At 46.8% G+C, this 14,363-nt stretch overlaps 5 protein-coding genes across 5 annotated transcripts; 1 reads left to right on the plus strand and 4 right to left on the minus strand.

Annotated features, from left to right (window-relative positions):
• Nucleotides 1–63: 63 nt before the first annotated feature.
• On the minus strand, nt 64–1,580 carry HD556DRAFT_1371848 (P-loop containing nucleoside triphosphate hydrolase protein). The gene is made up of 3 exons (XM_041302967.1): nt 1,106–1,580; nt 545–1,050; nt 64–498 (listed from the first exon to the last, which is right to left on the minus strand). The coding sequence occupies exons 1-2, from the start codon at nt 1,533–1,535 to the stop codon at nt 557–559; spliced, it is 924 nt and encodes a 307-aa protein (XP_041160148.1). The 5' UTR covers nt 1,536–1,580; the 3' UTR covers nt 64–498; nt 545–556.
• Nucleotides 1,581–1,628: 48 nt separating this feature from the next.
• Nucleotides 1,629–4,088, plus strand: HD556DRAFT_1371859 (uncharacterized protein). Its single transcript, XM_041302968.1, has 9 exons — nt 1,629–1,789; nt 1,851–2,048; nt 2,101–2,174; nt 2,223–2,297; nt 2,352–2,481; nt 2,536–2,615; nt 2,665–2,789; nt 2,844–3,592; nt 3,649–4,088. Exons 1-9 carry the CDS (start codon nt 1,739–1,741, stop codon nt 3,712–3,714), a joined length of 1,548 nt encoding a protein of 515 aa, XP_041160149.1. The 5' UTR covers nt 1,629–1,738; the 3' UTR covers nt 3,715–4,088.
• Nucleotides 4,080–5,658, minus strand: HD556DRAFT_1371862 (NAD(P)-binding protein). Its single transcript, XM_041302969.1, has 6 exons — nt 5,235–5,658; nt 5,015–5,178; nt 4,857–4,965; nt 4,767–4,808; nt 4,549–4,712; nt 4,080–4,499 (listed from the first exon to the last, which is right to left on the minus strand). Exons 1-6 carry the CDS (start codon nt 5,550–5,552, stop codon nt 4,289–4,291), a joined length of 1,008 nt encoding a protein of 335 aa, XP_041160150.1. The 5' UTR covers nt 5,553–5,658; the 3' UTR covers nt 4,080–4,288.
• Nucleotides 5,659–7,065: 1,407 nt separating this feature from the next.
• On the minus strand, nt 7,066–8,752 carry HD556DRAFT_1443231 (uncharacterized protein; the record flags this gene model as incomplete). Its single annotated transcript, XM_041306571.1, has 10 exons — nt 7,066–7,308; nt 7,363–7,411; nt 7,469–7,829; nt 7,879–7,938; nt 8,155–8,206; nt 8,267–8,295; nt 8,357–8,465; nt 8,520–8,539; nt 8,594–8,626; nt 8,686–8,752. The coding sequence occupies 10 exons, from the start codon at nt 8,750–8,752 to the stop codon at nt 7,066–7,068; spliced, it is 1,023 nt and encodes a 340-aa protein (XP_041160151.1).
• A 1,006-nt stretch (nt 8,753–9,758) lies between these two features.
• On the minus strand, nt 9,759–13,439 carry HD556DRAFT_1443232 (glycosyltransferase family 2 protein; the record flags this gene model as incomplete). The annotated part of the gene is made up of 22 exons (XM_041306572.1): nt 9,759–9,828; nt 9,878–9,991; nt 10,055–10,312; nt 10,363–10,399; nt 10,454–10,468; nt 10,524–10,669; nt 10,725–10,855; nt 10,912–10,968; nt 11,019–11,108; nt 11,162–11,239; nt 11,293–11,421; nt 11,472–11,520; nt 11,574–11,646; nt 11,697–11,850; nt 11,901–11,936; nt 11,990–12,062; nt 12,115–12,154; nt 12,203–12,265; nt 12,315–12,469; nt 12,521–12,591; nt 12,642–12,783; nt 12,832–13,439. The coding sequence occupies 22 exons, from the start codon at nt 13,437–13,439 to the stop codon at nt 9,759–9,761; spliced, it is 2,589 nt and encodes an 862-aa protein (XP_041160152.1).
• Nucleotides 13,440–14,363: the final 924 nt, after the last annotated feature.

A 14,363-nucleotide genomic window follows, 5' to 3' on the forward strand; every position in this document is an offset into this window, starting at 1 on the left:
GTCGGACCCTTGGTATCACTTCAAGATCGAAATTCGAGTCATACGATGACGGAGGTTCTGATTCTGACGATATCATATGACTGGTAGTACGTACTACTGTATTTTACCTTTTCGCTTTAACTTGAAATGAACCGAGCAGGATCGCAACAAGCTTTTTATTATAGTGTATCCATTTAGATATAGTTGCGGAGCTCGGGAGATCGAAAGAGCCAATTGATTTGCTGGTGCAGCACGAGTTAAAATAGCCTGTGGTCTAACCCGTCGTGTGAAGGACTTCAACATCATGTGGTCTGCCTCCCTACATCAGGATACTTAGAAGGTATGCTGGTATGGTTCGATAAGTATGCTTCGCTGTTGACGCTTCTCTGATCAGACACTTATCTGAATAGATTCGAACGCTTCCTCCGAGCTGAAAGCCGTGTCAGTACGCGCAAGAGGGACACATTCTAAGGATACATCATCAACGGTATATGTGTTGATTTACGATTGGGTGTGTACCTGCATAGGATGTGTAAGAAGCAGCAGATATGGTTTAATGACGTACCCTTGAGACTACTTAAGCAGAGCTGCTCGTTGACGCATGTTCTACCAAGGGCAGCGCCGATATGAGGTTCTCCACAACGGCACTCAGAATTTTCGCAGAAGACGTCTTCTGATACCGTTGTAAAACCCCAAATGAACGAACTTCGCTATCTTCATCGTGTTGGCCGTCAGCAGCGCTTAGATCTGTGGACTCGGCAGCATCCAACAATGTGACCAGCTCCGTGTCGATAGGCATACTACCAAGGAACGGCACCCCTTCTCTTCTCGCCATTTCTGCACCTCCACCTGTAGAGAATACATTGCTAACATCTCCACAGCAAGGGCACACATATCCACTCATGTTCTCGATAAGTCCAAGGACAGGAAGTGTGACAGCCCGAGTAAACGATAGGCATTTCATAGCATCAAGTAGTGCAACAGCCTGTGGCGTTGTGACAATGACGGCAGACAGCCGTGAATGTACCGGTGCAAGATGTTCGATTAGTGACAGGTGCTCATCAGATGTTCCTACACATTGACTCATCAGTTCGAGATGCCCTCGTCACACCGTAGGATATCTAACCTGGAGGGGTGTCCACGACAAGGTAATCAAGCTCTCCCCACCTGACATCGCTCAGAAATTGCCTAATCATAGCGTTCTTCTTTGGCCCTCTCCAGACTACTGAATCCCCCTTCTTCTTCAATAAAAATCCAACGCTCATACACGCAAGTCTGGGTTCACCATCCCCGAGCGCATCTGCATACACAGGTACCCATCCATCGCTGCTCTGGTGCACACCATGTCCATCCAGGCCAAGCATGCGAGGTATCGACGGGCCGGTAAGATCGACATCGAGAACCCCGACCCGAGCAGTGGGAGAAGATGCATGGAGGCTGAGCGCAAGCTGGGCGGACACGGAGGATTTTCCGACACCGCCTTTTCCCGAGCACACTATGATAATATGTTTGACTGTCTTTAGTCGTCGTGATACAGGAGTTTCTTGAACAGCCATGATGAACAAACCGGTAAGAAGGTGTAAGTCTGTAAGATCTTTCCGTGGACCCGTGCCATACTTACGTGATTATATAAACATGATGACAATATTGTGGCAATCAACATTCTATTTTAACTTTGCTCCATAATGTTAGGCAACTTGAGTCTGGCCGGCCAGGCGGATGCCGCTAAAAAGCTTGTTAACCAACTTCTGCATTCACAATGGTGGACAAACCTGTGGTTTTTGGGCTCCCTCTTGACGTGCTTTTCGAGGTATGCATGTGCTCGAGTCGGCTACCGGTGTTCTCGGCTTGTTCACCTCTTGTCCTGCTAGATTTTCTGGTATCTTCACCCACTGGACCTTGTATATCTCACTCGGGTATCCAAACACTTTCGTTTGTTTCTGCTTAGTCGTCGCAAAGCAAAGTCAATATGGACAGGAGCCTTGAAACGCATCGACCGGCTACCTCAGTGCCCATCGTACCTTTCTGAACCCGCATATGCAAACCTGCTGTTCTGGCCGTACTGTCATGCATGTCCAGTCCTTTCTCAATAAATGTCCGGATCACTTATGTCACTCCCAGTGGTGTTACTCGTCGTGCGATGTAATTCAATGGGAGTTGCGCATCCGTTGCTGTAACGGTTGCACAGATGACATGTAGGCATTTGTAAAGTTCGCGTTATTCATGCTTCTCATGATTTATAGGCTCATCTGTCGAGGCGGGCTTCCTTTGTTTGTTGATCAGTTGAACTGCCTCGATGCCGGCCAGCTCATACCCATGTCAGTCATAAGTTCTGCTGGGCCTTGCGTTAGGCACACAGATAATACCTACAGAAAGCCGCTCACTGTGGCTTCGCACGCCGATGTCAACAAACTCAACATGCAGTACACATTTGTGAAGGATAGCCTATTTTTGAACGACCTAATAATCCATCGCGAGAAAGTCACGCAGGAAATCTACCAGGTATCGTATGATATTCCTGGTAGTCTTCCCAATGCGTTATTGACGCGGTCTTAGCACGTAGCTTTGTGTCGCATCTGGGAGGCTGAAGTAGCTGACCAGCGTCGCAAAGAGCTGGTAGACCAGAGGAAAAGAGAGTATGTTATCTTGACTAAAGGTATATGTCCAAAACTTACTTGTTTTCAGTGTCGTTGAAAAACTCGAGAGCCTCGGATTGGGAGATGAGCTTGAATCGCTGCGGTCGGACGCCTCGGCATTAAAAGAATTTGACAACCTTGTCGTCAGACAAGACCAAGAGTTGACTGATTCTTGTACGTGTATAACGTACCCTTTATCTCTGTACGAAGCCTCACACATCTCCAAAGCATGTCAGGTTTCTCTACTGAGGCTTCAGAATTTTCTGGAAATCAAAAGAGCTCGAAGGCTTACTGTCCTCCTCCAAGACTGCTTCAAAAATCTTGCCGTTGTTGTAAGCGATATGACGAAGACATTCAAAAACAATAAGAACAATAACTTGAAGGTCTTTCCTCAAGCGATAGACATCTGTCTACTCTCGGAAGTTCGATGCATGATAGATGTCCCTGAGGTTTTGTTGGCGGAAGCTTTTGTAGACGCACTTACCCTTCGTCTACCCCAATTGTTGTTAGCCTGGAACAGCCATGTCACTCGGCAACTTGCAGATCTAGTTCGCGCGCAGCTGGGCGGCATCGATAATGATGTCGATCCTCTCAAACTCGCCGCTTTGGTATTCCGCTGCTCCAATTGTCGATCGCATGTCACTTATCCATCAGCGCTCGCCCACTCTTGCCTACGCGCTAAGACACTTGACAAACCGTGGGTCCAACTTCCAATGGAAACAACGGCGCTCGGTAGAAGGATGTCACTAGTAGAAGTTTACGAGAAAGCAGCAATCGAAGCCTTCGAGATGTACCCATGGAATTGCACTGTTCTGGAAGCAGGCGGATGCTTCAAGCGAATACATAATCTCTCCCAAGTTCTCGGACGAGACCCGAATTCGACTACGGTGGATGATATGGAATCTTGTCCAATTCGAGTAACCTGTAAGAGTTGTTCTGGAAGTCGGAATCGAATGATTCTGACTTACCGCACCGCCGTATGTATATTTATTAATCTGCTTGTGGGTCCATGCTCACTTCTATCTATTTGCAGCTCATTCACTTGGTACGAAACCACAGCGATAGCAAGGCCGATGCCGTGTGGGGTGTTGTTGTATGATCTTCAAGTTGTGCGGATGGACCTGCTCGAGATTGTATGTTCATATACCCGATACCCTTTCATGCAGCGTATTACTGGTTTTCGGTGTAAAACCTCAAGCAAGAAGCCTTGTCTTGTGATTGTTCATATCGTCTGTGAATCCCTACTGTTGATACCACAACGCTCTGCAACGTTTGTTAACTTCTTGCTGTATGCGATTAACACTCGTATCTCCACCTAAGAGGACTGGCTGACCATGGCAGGCATCCCAGTTGCAGTATCCCGAACTTGCGTACAATGTATTCTTTCTCAAGTTCTCCTTGCACAATATCTGTGAGCACTCGCTCTGGCTTATGATCGGGCATGCTGGTGCTATCCAGGCAAACATAGTGGCCCCAAGAAGAAGAATTCGCTTTGAGTCAGTCACCTCCGGGTTTATACGGGTTTACCAGACACCATTTGAATTGCTCTAGATCATTTTCCAATTGTTCCAAGCGCTACTTTAATAAGAGTTCATGGGAAGATATAGAAGCGATCGTAAGCGAGTAGTGAAGCATGAATGTGTATAAGCACTCGACATGTTCGCAACGATGTTTTATAGTTTTCCTAGTATGAGCCGCCACAACGATACCTTGTTCCATTCTGCCGCATTTTCTGGTTGGCCTTGGTTCTCCTGTTGCTCGACGGCCCAGTCGTAGACAGTCTTGATTTGAGGATAGGCTTCACGGCATAAATTTAGTTGTGATTCAAAATGCTCATGTTGCCCAGTTGTCCGTGCCGTGTGGATGTTTTCAAAATGTTGAACCCTGAATGACATTCAAGCTGACGTCAAAAGGGAAACAGCTGCAAACTCACAATTCTTGTGTTGATTTATTCAACGCTAAAAGGATAGCAGCTAAAAATCCAGGAATGGAGGGAAGGTTTCGACCTGTTGCGCGCTTGTAGCACGCATGTTGCTCAGACATGGTGAGTACATCCCCAATAACCACGAGTATCTGGTGTTTGTATTTCTCGGGGTTCTTCCAAGGAACTGTCAGTCGCTGTTAATGCTTTTCCTGTCTAAAATGCTTTACCTTGAACACGGCAGCGGCAACATGACCTATATCTTTCGCGTCCTAGGTGGGGTTTAGAGCAGGATATAAACATATACAGGATGAACTCACAATCACCCCAACTTTGGTGTCCTCTTTGAGTCCACGAGTCAACACACCCACGGCAATAGAACCAATGAAGTCGTCGTAGTTATCTAGGAAGAAGCCTGGGCGCAATATCCTGAAACATAAAAGTCAGTTACGTCTAGTTTCAAATTTGAGAGGCTTACGTCCATGGGAGTCCCCTCTCACCGAGGGCCTGGACATGCCGCTCTGCAAGTACTTTGGCACGACCCGACAGTTTCTCCGTCTCATCGCTCTGTTCGCCACCACGTTCGGCGCTCGAGTAAATGTATACTGACACCCCATATTCGAGCGCTAGATCCGCCATGAACTGTTGTATTCCAGTATAAATATGCTTGTGCAATAAAATGTTTAAAATGACTGCACCTTTCCCTGTCGCTCCTCCCCGTCTGCGTTCGCACCAAGCCCGGGGTACGCCAGAACGCAGAAGACACCCCAGATTCCACCTGAACCTTTTGCATCTTCGTAGACTTTCCGTATTGACTCTGGCGAGTCGATGTCTCCCTCCACCACTTGTACGTGTCTTTCCTGGGCTAAGCGCTGTGCGGTCGAACTGGAAGCCGACCTAGTGAGAGCCAGCACTCGAAATGGTATGTCATCCGACTCCGAGGTGGGTTGAAGAGACTTGATGAGAGCTCGACCTTGTTTGCCTGTAGCACCTGCCACTAGGATGAGCTTTGACATTGTGCTGGATCGTCAATCAAGTTGGGTATCATATATGTATATCATTAACCTTGAGACCCAGGCTTGCGTGTGTATGATGATCTTATGTCACTCTGATGTAATGTCAAGTTCAACTTATATTTGGCCGTGATGCGCATCTGCCATCAGTGCACGTGAACACCGTGTTTGTTCTGGATTTTTCAGTCTTCGAATTGAAAGCTTCCACCAATCTGACGGTACTCCCCTTCACTACTATCAATGATCAGGTCCTTATTCCCAACATCAAACTGACACCACAAAGGAGTTTGCCAGACAACTGATAACTTAGTCAACCCGTTGATTAGCATCGCCTCAGACCTGGCACCAGGCTGTGTTTTGTTTCCCCTGGACAGCCCTTTACGAATGAAGATCATCGTTCCTTCTATTAGGCTGCACTGGAAAGACGGACGGACCGGACCCGCTACGGCGCGACGGTGCTAAGATCTGCTTGACTCCTCCTTTACATTTACCTAGGGCAATGTCAATGCGGTCCAACTCAGTCACGTTCATAGAGCTGTAACCGACGTGATCGGGGAAAGGAGCACCTACACTGTTGCATACATTCGGAGTAAGTTGAACTCCTAGATCATCTCTGAATGTGGCCACTGTAACACACAGGATATAGGCGACTGCAAGGAAAGCGAGAGAAGTTAGACGTAACTATTGCTTTATCAACAACAGACAAAATGATGTAATCTGATCTCATTCACTCATTTATGTTCCGCTGCAGAAATGTCAGCTCCTCGCTTCCTCAGTATTCACGAGGTCACACTATATGCTGCAGGACTCGAGATACATGCTGACCGCCATGTCCTCTAATGGCTGAACGGCACGAAAGACGATGGACTAGTGGTTCAAATCGTGCACCTGATGGATCAAGCTAGCAACTACAACTGCTACGCGCCTGTTGTGATGCGCAAAGATACAACCATCCGAAACCAGGCCCTGTGGGAACGTTTTATCGTGCACAGAGAGCCCAGGTCATTCTCCTTGCCAATCAGATCAAATTTCAGAAGACCTCGATCACCAACAACTGTACAGGTTTGGTTACAAGAGTTACTGTGCCATGGTTGATGAGCAGCTCATCACTCAGGCGAAGTTTGATGAAATCATTGAAGCGGACTCTCTCTGGATGCGTCGACCAGTGCAATGATCTCAAGGAGTTGGTTAGAGTACTCACTCATCCCAGCTGCTCATGGTTCCGTGGACCAGCTTCTTACGAACTAGTAGCGTGATGTTGAATCGGGTCTTGTGGCTGATGGTGGTTTTGAGCTGAGAACTACCACTACTAGCAAAGAAGACGGCGAACACTGTCACTGGGCGTCGAACAGGAAATAATGTGCTCTTTGGTATTTACACATGTTGTAAGCAAATGGCAATTGATCATAGCATATTGATATTTTGTTGAAGTAATTGCTCTACGTTGTTGAATAAGAAGGAAAGCATGCAGGCACGCGTAAACGGCACGATCATTAGGGATCAAACAATAAGCTCTTTATACAGCGTCATCACTTGTATGGCCCTTGCCACTGATCATCGACATCTCTATATGACTGGATAGTGACCCAAATGATGAAGGTTGGGTGAATGTAGGGCTCAGACTGGTCCCGTGGCTCAGGCCCGAACCATCTTCCACGGATGGGTCAGAATAGAAATTACGCGTGCCAAGCACGAGTCGGCTCCCAAGGATGATCGTAGTTGCAATAAGCACTGAATTTGTGATCTCCAGGTAAATTGACTAAATGGAACAGCTTAAATGACCTGAAGGGTGAATCGTCAAGAACCACATTACCGGAAGACCAAGATACAACGTCGTGGCGATGCCACATCCGGCCATTTCACTATTAAGCATAAGAGAGTTGAGTGAACAACGAAAAAAATGACATGATAACGCTTACACGAAGAAGTAGATCGTGTTGTACTTGACCAGTGTTGCCATTGTGTTGTGAAGTCTCTTCCCAGCAATTGTACGGGTGTTCTTCATATGCTTGAGCACAACGAATATGGCAAGGACGAAAAGTAGAAGCTCGAAACAAAAGATAGGCACGTAGATGGCCGTGAAGCTTCTATTGATAGTCGACGTTGCGCACATGTTGAGAAGCCCGGGTATGGCTTCATTGGTGTATGTTAAGGAGTGATCGAAGTTTAGCGCCAGGACCGTGCAAATGGCTGCAATTTCGAGCACAAAGAAGACTCCCGTGAACGCCAGAATTTTATTGGACTTGCGATACATAGCGTAAATGCGCAGTTGCATGATCGCTAGTGATTCCATCAGTACTTTTCTGTGGATATGGACGAAGCGGTGTACTTTGTGTGGCCCATACTGGCACAAAAGGCCCGTAGGATTGGAAGTGAAATAGAATACGGCCTGAATATAATATCAGCTTTGAAAGGAGTGTCTGCAGAAGACTACGCACAACTAACGCAAATAGTGTCGTTGATTAGCAAGTGGATATAGATCGGACATGCAAGTTGGTTCGCGTGGACTTACGTCTAATAGGAACTTGTTAGTGTCATATGTTGTAGGACAGTATCAATTGTCTTACATTGACTGAAAATGTCGAGCCCATAAATACTATCGTACGATCGTCAGTAACACCAACCAAGACCGAAAAGATGAGGCCGAACATATTGCACTAATTCTGGAAGAAAGATCATGATGAATATGTATTTTTTCCACATAACATCTCGCTTACATTGAGATAGCATCCCCCAAGTAGCGGGTCTATTGGCAGGAGTTACAGCATCAAACGCCTGGTCAATCAGCGAGTTATAGTATCACTGACCGTAAAGTAGAGGTATGACACAAGAGACTTTGATCTGTTCTGAAGGACCATGTTCACTGAGGCGTGGCTTCCACAAGCCACCGAGAAGACATACCCAAATCAAGTCCACCTATTCGTAGATATGTGAATTAACTATTCTCAGTTGAGGAGCAATTAAAATTACTTCTTGCTGACAACAGAGCACTAAGTCGAGGTGTATCAGATAGAGCACTTTCAGGTATTGCGAGAGAAATTCACCATGATCGTACAAGACAACGAATGTTGCTGCCACTAGGAATGAAGTTTAGCACCCGGGTGTCGACTCGCGCGACCCAAAAACTAGTGCTCACATTGGAACATCCTCCCCATCTGAAGGATGCGTACATCGTCGAACAGAATGGATAGCTCAGCTTCCATGTTGGTCTACCCTCGGAACTTTAGTGATCATCACAACACCACCAATATATACGTTCTATACTCACCTATAAAACTATCTCAGGTTGGGGGATCGCGTCGTCAGCGCTATGAAAGCGGCCCTGAAATTCATCCATGCACCGTTATATACCTATCCCCCATCTACCGTGGAACCAATCCGGGATCCAGACGCACTAGCATGCTTAAAGGACAGCGGAAATCGGACCTTCCCTACATCAACACTCGTCACGATCGAAGCTGATCATTGGTCTACAATCTGGGCAACGGTGATTATCGGATGTTGTCTGATTATCTTGCACAGGTATTGATGACAGAATTGCAAACCAGTCCCCCCTCGGGAAATGAAAAAGCGCTGCCTCACTGATTTAAGTTGCCAGGTAATCAGAACACAAGGTGAGCTTCGTGATGTTTATCACATCACTGATCTACACTGAAGTGGATATCTGGCGATACACCATCTGATTGCAGCAGAGCGTAGAGCAAGTGTAGAGTTTTGCAAATTTGATACCAATGATCCGAGACCGGCGGGGAAATCACGGTCAACCGATGAGAGCGAACGAGCGGGAAGGTTCCTGAGAGCCTGTGCAATGACTTGGATGGGATTCGTATGGGGATAGGAGGGGGTCCGAATACGGATGCAGATTCAATGAATAATCTGTTCCACATGCGCGCTAAGCTAGTCAAGATAAGTACTAATGAGTGTGCCTATGGTAGGGCCACCTACCGTCTTGGTGTCACAATGTTATTCAACACCCGACAAGATACATATCTTGTGCATATCAGAGTCGCCTCATGACTATGATACCGTAGCCCAGCATAGCACAAGGTCCAGGACAGAAACGACAGATCAAGTGGTAAATTACATGCGCGCAGAATTACAGCAAAGGACCGTGACTAAAAGGATGTTGCCATTGTTCAAAAGGAATGACGCCCAAGAAGAGATCAACTCTTGACTAAAGTACATTCTACGGGGTATTCAAGCAATATCTCAGTGCCCAAACAATCGGAAGATGAGATAGAGTAGGGATCCCATGAATCGGACTGCTGATAGGGCAGCACTGTGTTGGGGTTAGCAAGGATGACTCCGTATCAATGAAGGATACTTACAGCGCGATAAACAGGAAGCTCAAATAAGGGTTGAAATTCGAGCCCTGGGATGTCGCAAAGTGAGTGTTCACCCAAGTCAAGAATGCTTGCGAAGTGAACACAACAATCATCAAGCTATCAATTAAAAGTCTATATCAACGAAAACTCAAACAAAACAATGTACGCGGATCGACTTACGTGTTCGTCCCCACCCACGCAAGTACAACGTTAGTACGACTGTTCCGGTCGTGGTCGGCTTGCTTTGTAGCAGCATCACGGTGAGATTTCTCTTCAGGAGCTTTGATCTTGAGGGCTGAGCGGGATGCTGCCCACATGCGGTCGACGTCTTCGCGGGCAGTGGGGATCTCGACTTCCATCATGTACTTGCCATTCTCGCCTTTGACCTTCTTAGCTCCGCCAAGATCCTTCGCAGAGCCATTGTCTCCCTTGGTTCCCCTGAACATATCGTCAGGTTGGAGGTAAGGAATTAGTGGAATCACTCTTACCAAGTAACATCGTGCAAGTTACACATGGCATACATCACTGTCGACCAAGAAGATCAATTTAATCTCCATATACAATAGAAAACGCCCATACTCAAGATATTAACATCTACGATGATAACATTAGCGTTGCGATTACCAAGATAAATGACACAGATACTCACAACTCGGAAGCAGGAACATGTACTGGATGAACGAAGTGAACATGTGCCATGGCTCCAAGTGCATGAACGACGAGAAGAAGTACAAGCCATACGTAGCAGCGAGCGAGATGACGATCTCCCGAAGGGCTTGGTTCGTAGCAACGAGCCTAGTCGGAAACAATAAACCACCAGACCAAACATACTGACCACTAAAATACTCACTGAGGGAAGTCCTTCCATCCAGCGACGGAATGAGGTACAGCAAGGTACACCGTCCATCCGGCGCACCAGAGTGTGATAATATTACAGATGCCGAAAAGTACCATGCAGAGCGCATAAATCCATTTGGAACCCTAGCAAGAATGGAGTTAACCTTTGCAAATTGTCTGTCATGGGTCGAAGTACATACCTGTGGCCGGTTTCCTAGCGAACAGACGGTGACGACGAACAAAAGGCCGATGTAAAGCTGAATGACACTTTAGACGTTTGCCCGTTTATAAAGGATTTGTTCATTACTTTCAGGAAAATCTGGAAAACATCTTGTCCTGCTCCTTGGCTCAGGAAGTTGAAAGCACCATCTGTGGACGTAGTTGCCGATGAAACCAACTACGACGACTTATATCAGACTCATCGATGTATAAGGGTGAGGGACTACTGACAAAGTAGAAAGCCAGGTAAAAGTTCGCAAGTGACGTCCACGTGAATATCAGTTGGACTGCATTGTAAATGAACTCGATCTACATGTATTCTTATTAGTCATGCGGTATGATGAATCTCCGTGCGTACGCACCTGGAGTACAAGCATACGAATTGGATTTTGCCCAGACGTCCAGATCCTGTAAAAGAATATCGTCGAATGGAAGGAAGCGAACAGAGACCCGTTCAGCCATCGGCGACGCTGAGAAATGAATTCGGGAACCTTGGAAAATATGTAAAAAAACACATCACCAAAAACTAATCTTTACTCACAGTTGTGGGGACATCAGTAGCAGCCTTGGCACTCTTGACGTATCTGAGGCTATCGAGCACGTTGAGGGAACCGTGCAGCGTGAAAGGTGATATTTAACCTACATCCAGCTTTCCCGTTTCTTGGTGACAATTTCAAAGCACAGAATACGATCCTCGGCCAAGTACATGTTTCGCTCTGCAACAACCGTTGGTGGGACAAGAAATCGAAGGAAGCATATCTCATACCAAAGAGTCCAGCACCGTCAGCACCTCCGCCATGCATAGCCTCTCCCTTGAAATACGAGGCAAGGGGACCCTTGCCATCAGGACCGTTCAGGAGGGCCTTGTATCTGTAGGCGCTAAATGCACCAGGAAGCACGCTAATGTAACCGAACACACTCTTTTGGTAGATTAGGATGTTGATCGTATAGCCAATAACAATCCGCCTACCTCGAGAGGTTTATCGAGGATATTAGACATTTTATACTGCCATGCCATGTCAAAATAGATGGGTGAAACCAGAGCTGCAACAACATTACCTCAAAGTTCTGAGAAGCAGCTAGAGGACTCGTCAGGAGCAGTGAGCAAGCTCTGCCGGTGTCGACACAGATCCTTGACAGAAGAATTCAATAAAACGAAGCACAGGACGATGAATTTGACGCACTCTCCACACGCTCCTCCAACATTAGAGTGTTTATCGAAGCCTAGAAAGTGTCATCAGGTAAAATATAGAACGAACGATATCCACTCACATTTCCACAACTCGTAGATCGACGTGCTGGTGGGCTTGGTACCAACGTCCAGGAGAACACAGACTATGTATGGAGTCAGTGTTAAAAATCCCTCATGGGAGAGTGCGCCTACCATTCGGGTTGATCAATGGACCAAAAGCATTAAAGAACCAGCGGTGGCTGTTAAGCTTCTTCTTGTTCTGCTCTTTCAAGCAGAAGATAATCTGAACTGGGCAGTGCCCGGTAGACACCTCCCCAGTCTCCGTTACGACCACGTTTGAAGTATATCTGCAGGTCATGAATTTAACCAAGATTTACCTCACCACTCGATCTACTCACTCGAAGATGTGAGCGGTCACGTCCTTTCCTCCCACCGAATCCTTAGCGATACCCTCTTGATAACAACCCATCTATGGACGGATGATAAGCAACTAATTCAACCAAAAGCGAGTAAGCTCACAAGAGTGAGCACTTGAAGCGTTCGCTTGTTGACTTTGCTGCGTCCATCTGAGACGACACATACAACAACCTTCTTCCAGCCCTCGGGGCCCCATGTTCTCGATCTCGTCCGACCACAAAGGTGGGCAATGTTCTTGATAACGCTGAAAATAGATCAGGCACATATCCCGACGTCCGCGGACGGAACTTACGCATTCATAGTCTTCACAAAAAGTACTTCATCTTCATTGTACATGGTCATAACTATGAACAGCTCAGTGTGGCGGCCATAGAGATAGGGCCTGAGAGAGTATTTCCTGCGCATAAATTCGTCGGGGTCGCATGTGGCGGCAGTGTATCGCATTGTGGTCATTTCCTCAGCGCTGCTCATGCCCTTTGGCACAATGTGCGTGGGGACTGCGACATCGAGGACCAAATTACCATTCTGAAGTTCGACATGCCGGACAGAGCGACGTTTCATGAGTTTCTCCTTGGCTACAGAGTATCCTGTGCTCATTTCTCTGAGTGGGCCAGGGCGTACGGGAACGGGAGGGTAGTCTGGTTGGTATGCATGGTACGGCATTGAGGGAACGGGGGGAGAGTAGACCTGACTCATCTCGTACTGGGGATTGAGGTGCACCTGAGAACCATGAAATTGGCTACTCTGGACGGATTTGGGAGACCCTGGTCTGTCGTCCCATTGGTTGTCATGGGCAGGGTATTGTTGGTTATGGATCGTAGGCGCTGGAGGGGGAAAACCTGGGTGAATTGGCGCACTCTGTGCAGAATCATAGTAGGGATCTTGCTGGCGGTATGCCATGTTTTACTATAATCTTTTGCGGACAAGAAGAGGCGATAGTCTATGGTTGCTATACAAATTCGATTGCTAGTCGCACAAAACGAGTGTTGCGATTGAAAGAGAGAGATTTAGAGAGTAAAATGAATGACTGGAGGATCCTAGGCGGAAGATAGGGACTTTGTCGAAAAGTACTGTCGATGCGGTTGAGGAGAAAGATGGCGCTGGGAGTCTCAGCCGTGGACCACTCGACAATCAAAATTGATATGGCAGCCATAAAAGGAAGCCATTCCGAGATCAAAGTGCAACAAGATCATTTACCCTAGTGATATTACACGTTTAGCTAAAGGACTACATAGTCTAGCGTATTATATTATCACATCCGAACTGTGGTGAAGAGCTGCTACAAGGGCATATCACACGACGGGGAAAGGTACAATCAAACGTAGGGTCGTGTCAGATCTGACTTGGTGTACATTGCTGTAATACACCGTCACGTATCACGCTGGCATGGGACGGCGTTCTGCTTCTGCTGAGAAAGAAAAAGAATAGCTATGCTAATTGCACACGTAGTATATGAGTCGTCACACTGTGATGAAATGGATCAAGTAGAACAAACGGCTTTAAGCTTGATCACAAGGATATTACAGCAACCTGAATGATCATTGTTCTATGCACACCACCGTACGGCACACGGGTAGCTCACCGTATTTGGGGGTCAAGGGTACTGGGGCAACGACAATGGATGTTCGAAGTAAGGCAGCCGAGTTGGACCTCTGACCAATTTAAACTCCGGTTCCCACGGACCTCCACTTGTTTGTTTTCTCTCCTCTACGTAGCTCTGTTGCGTTCTTATCTCTCTCAAACTATCACCGTCACAGTAGTCTTCAAAGTTCAGCCCAAGACTTACGGTGAGTTGTCTAGTTTAACTGTTTTTCAAGTAAATTC

Source organism: Suillus plorans, assembly GCF_016647745.1.
Source record: "Suillus plorans strain S12 chromosome Unknown HD556scaffold_28, whole genome shotgun sequence".
Taxonomy (NCBI): domain Eukaryota; kingdom Fungi; phylum Basidiomycota; class Agaricomycetes; order Boletales; family Suillaceae; genus Suillus; species Suillus plorans.

What these genes read in the sequence shown, in the direction of transcription:
- HD556DRAFT_1371848 (XM_041302967.1), bottom strand. Translation starts at nt 1,535, where the DNA reads ATGGCTGTTCAAGAAACTCCTGTATCACGACGACTAAAGACAGTCAAA. An exon ending in TGTCGTGGACACCCCTCCAG is followed by an intron (nt 1,051 to 1,105) that starts GTTAGATATCCT and finishes GTCAATGTGTAG; the next exon opens with GAACATCTGATGAGCACCTG.
- HD556DRAFT_1371859 (XM_041302968.1), top strand. Translation starts at nt 1,739, where the DNA reads ATGGTGGACAAACCTGTGGTTTTTGGGCTCCCTCTTGACGTGCTTTTC. An exon ending in CCAAGAGTTGACTGATTCTT is followed by an intron (nt 2,790 to 2,843) that starts GTACGTGTATAA and finishes ACATCTCCAAAG; the next exon opens with CATGTCAGGTTTCTCTACTG. An exon ending in TTCTGACTTACCGCACCGCC is followed by an intron (nt 3,593 to 3,648) that starts GTATGTATATTT and finishes ATCTATTTGCAG; the next exon opens with CTCATTCACTTGGTACGAAA.
- HD556DRAFT_1371862 (XM_041302969.1), bottom strand. Translation starts at nt 5,552, where the DNA reads ATGTCAAAGCTCATCCTAGTGGCAGGTGCTACAGGCAAACAAGGTCGA. An exon ending in ACACCAAAGTTGGGGTGATT is followed by an intron (nt 4,809 to 4,856) that starts GTGAGTTCATCC and finishes AACCCCACCTAG; the next exon opens with GACGCGAAAGATATAGGTCA. An exon ending in AATAAATCAACACAAGAATT is followed by an intron (nt 4,500 to 4,548) that starts GTGAGTTTGCAG and finishes AATGTCATTCAG; the next exon opens with GGTTCAACATTTTGAAAACA.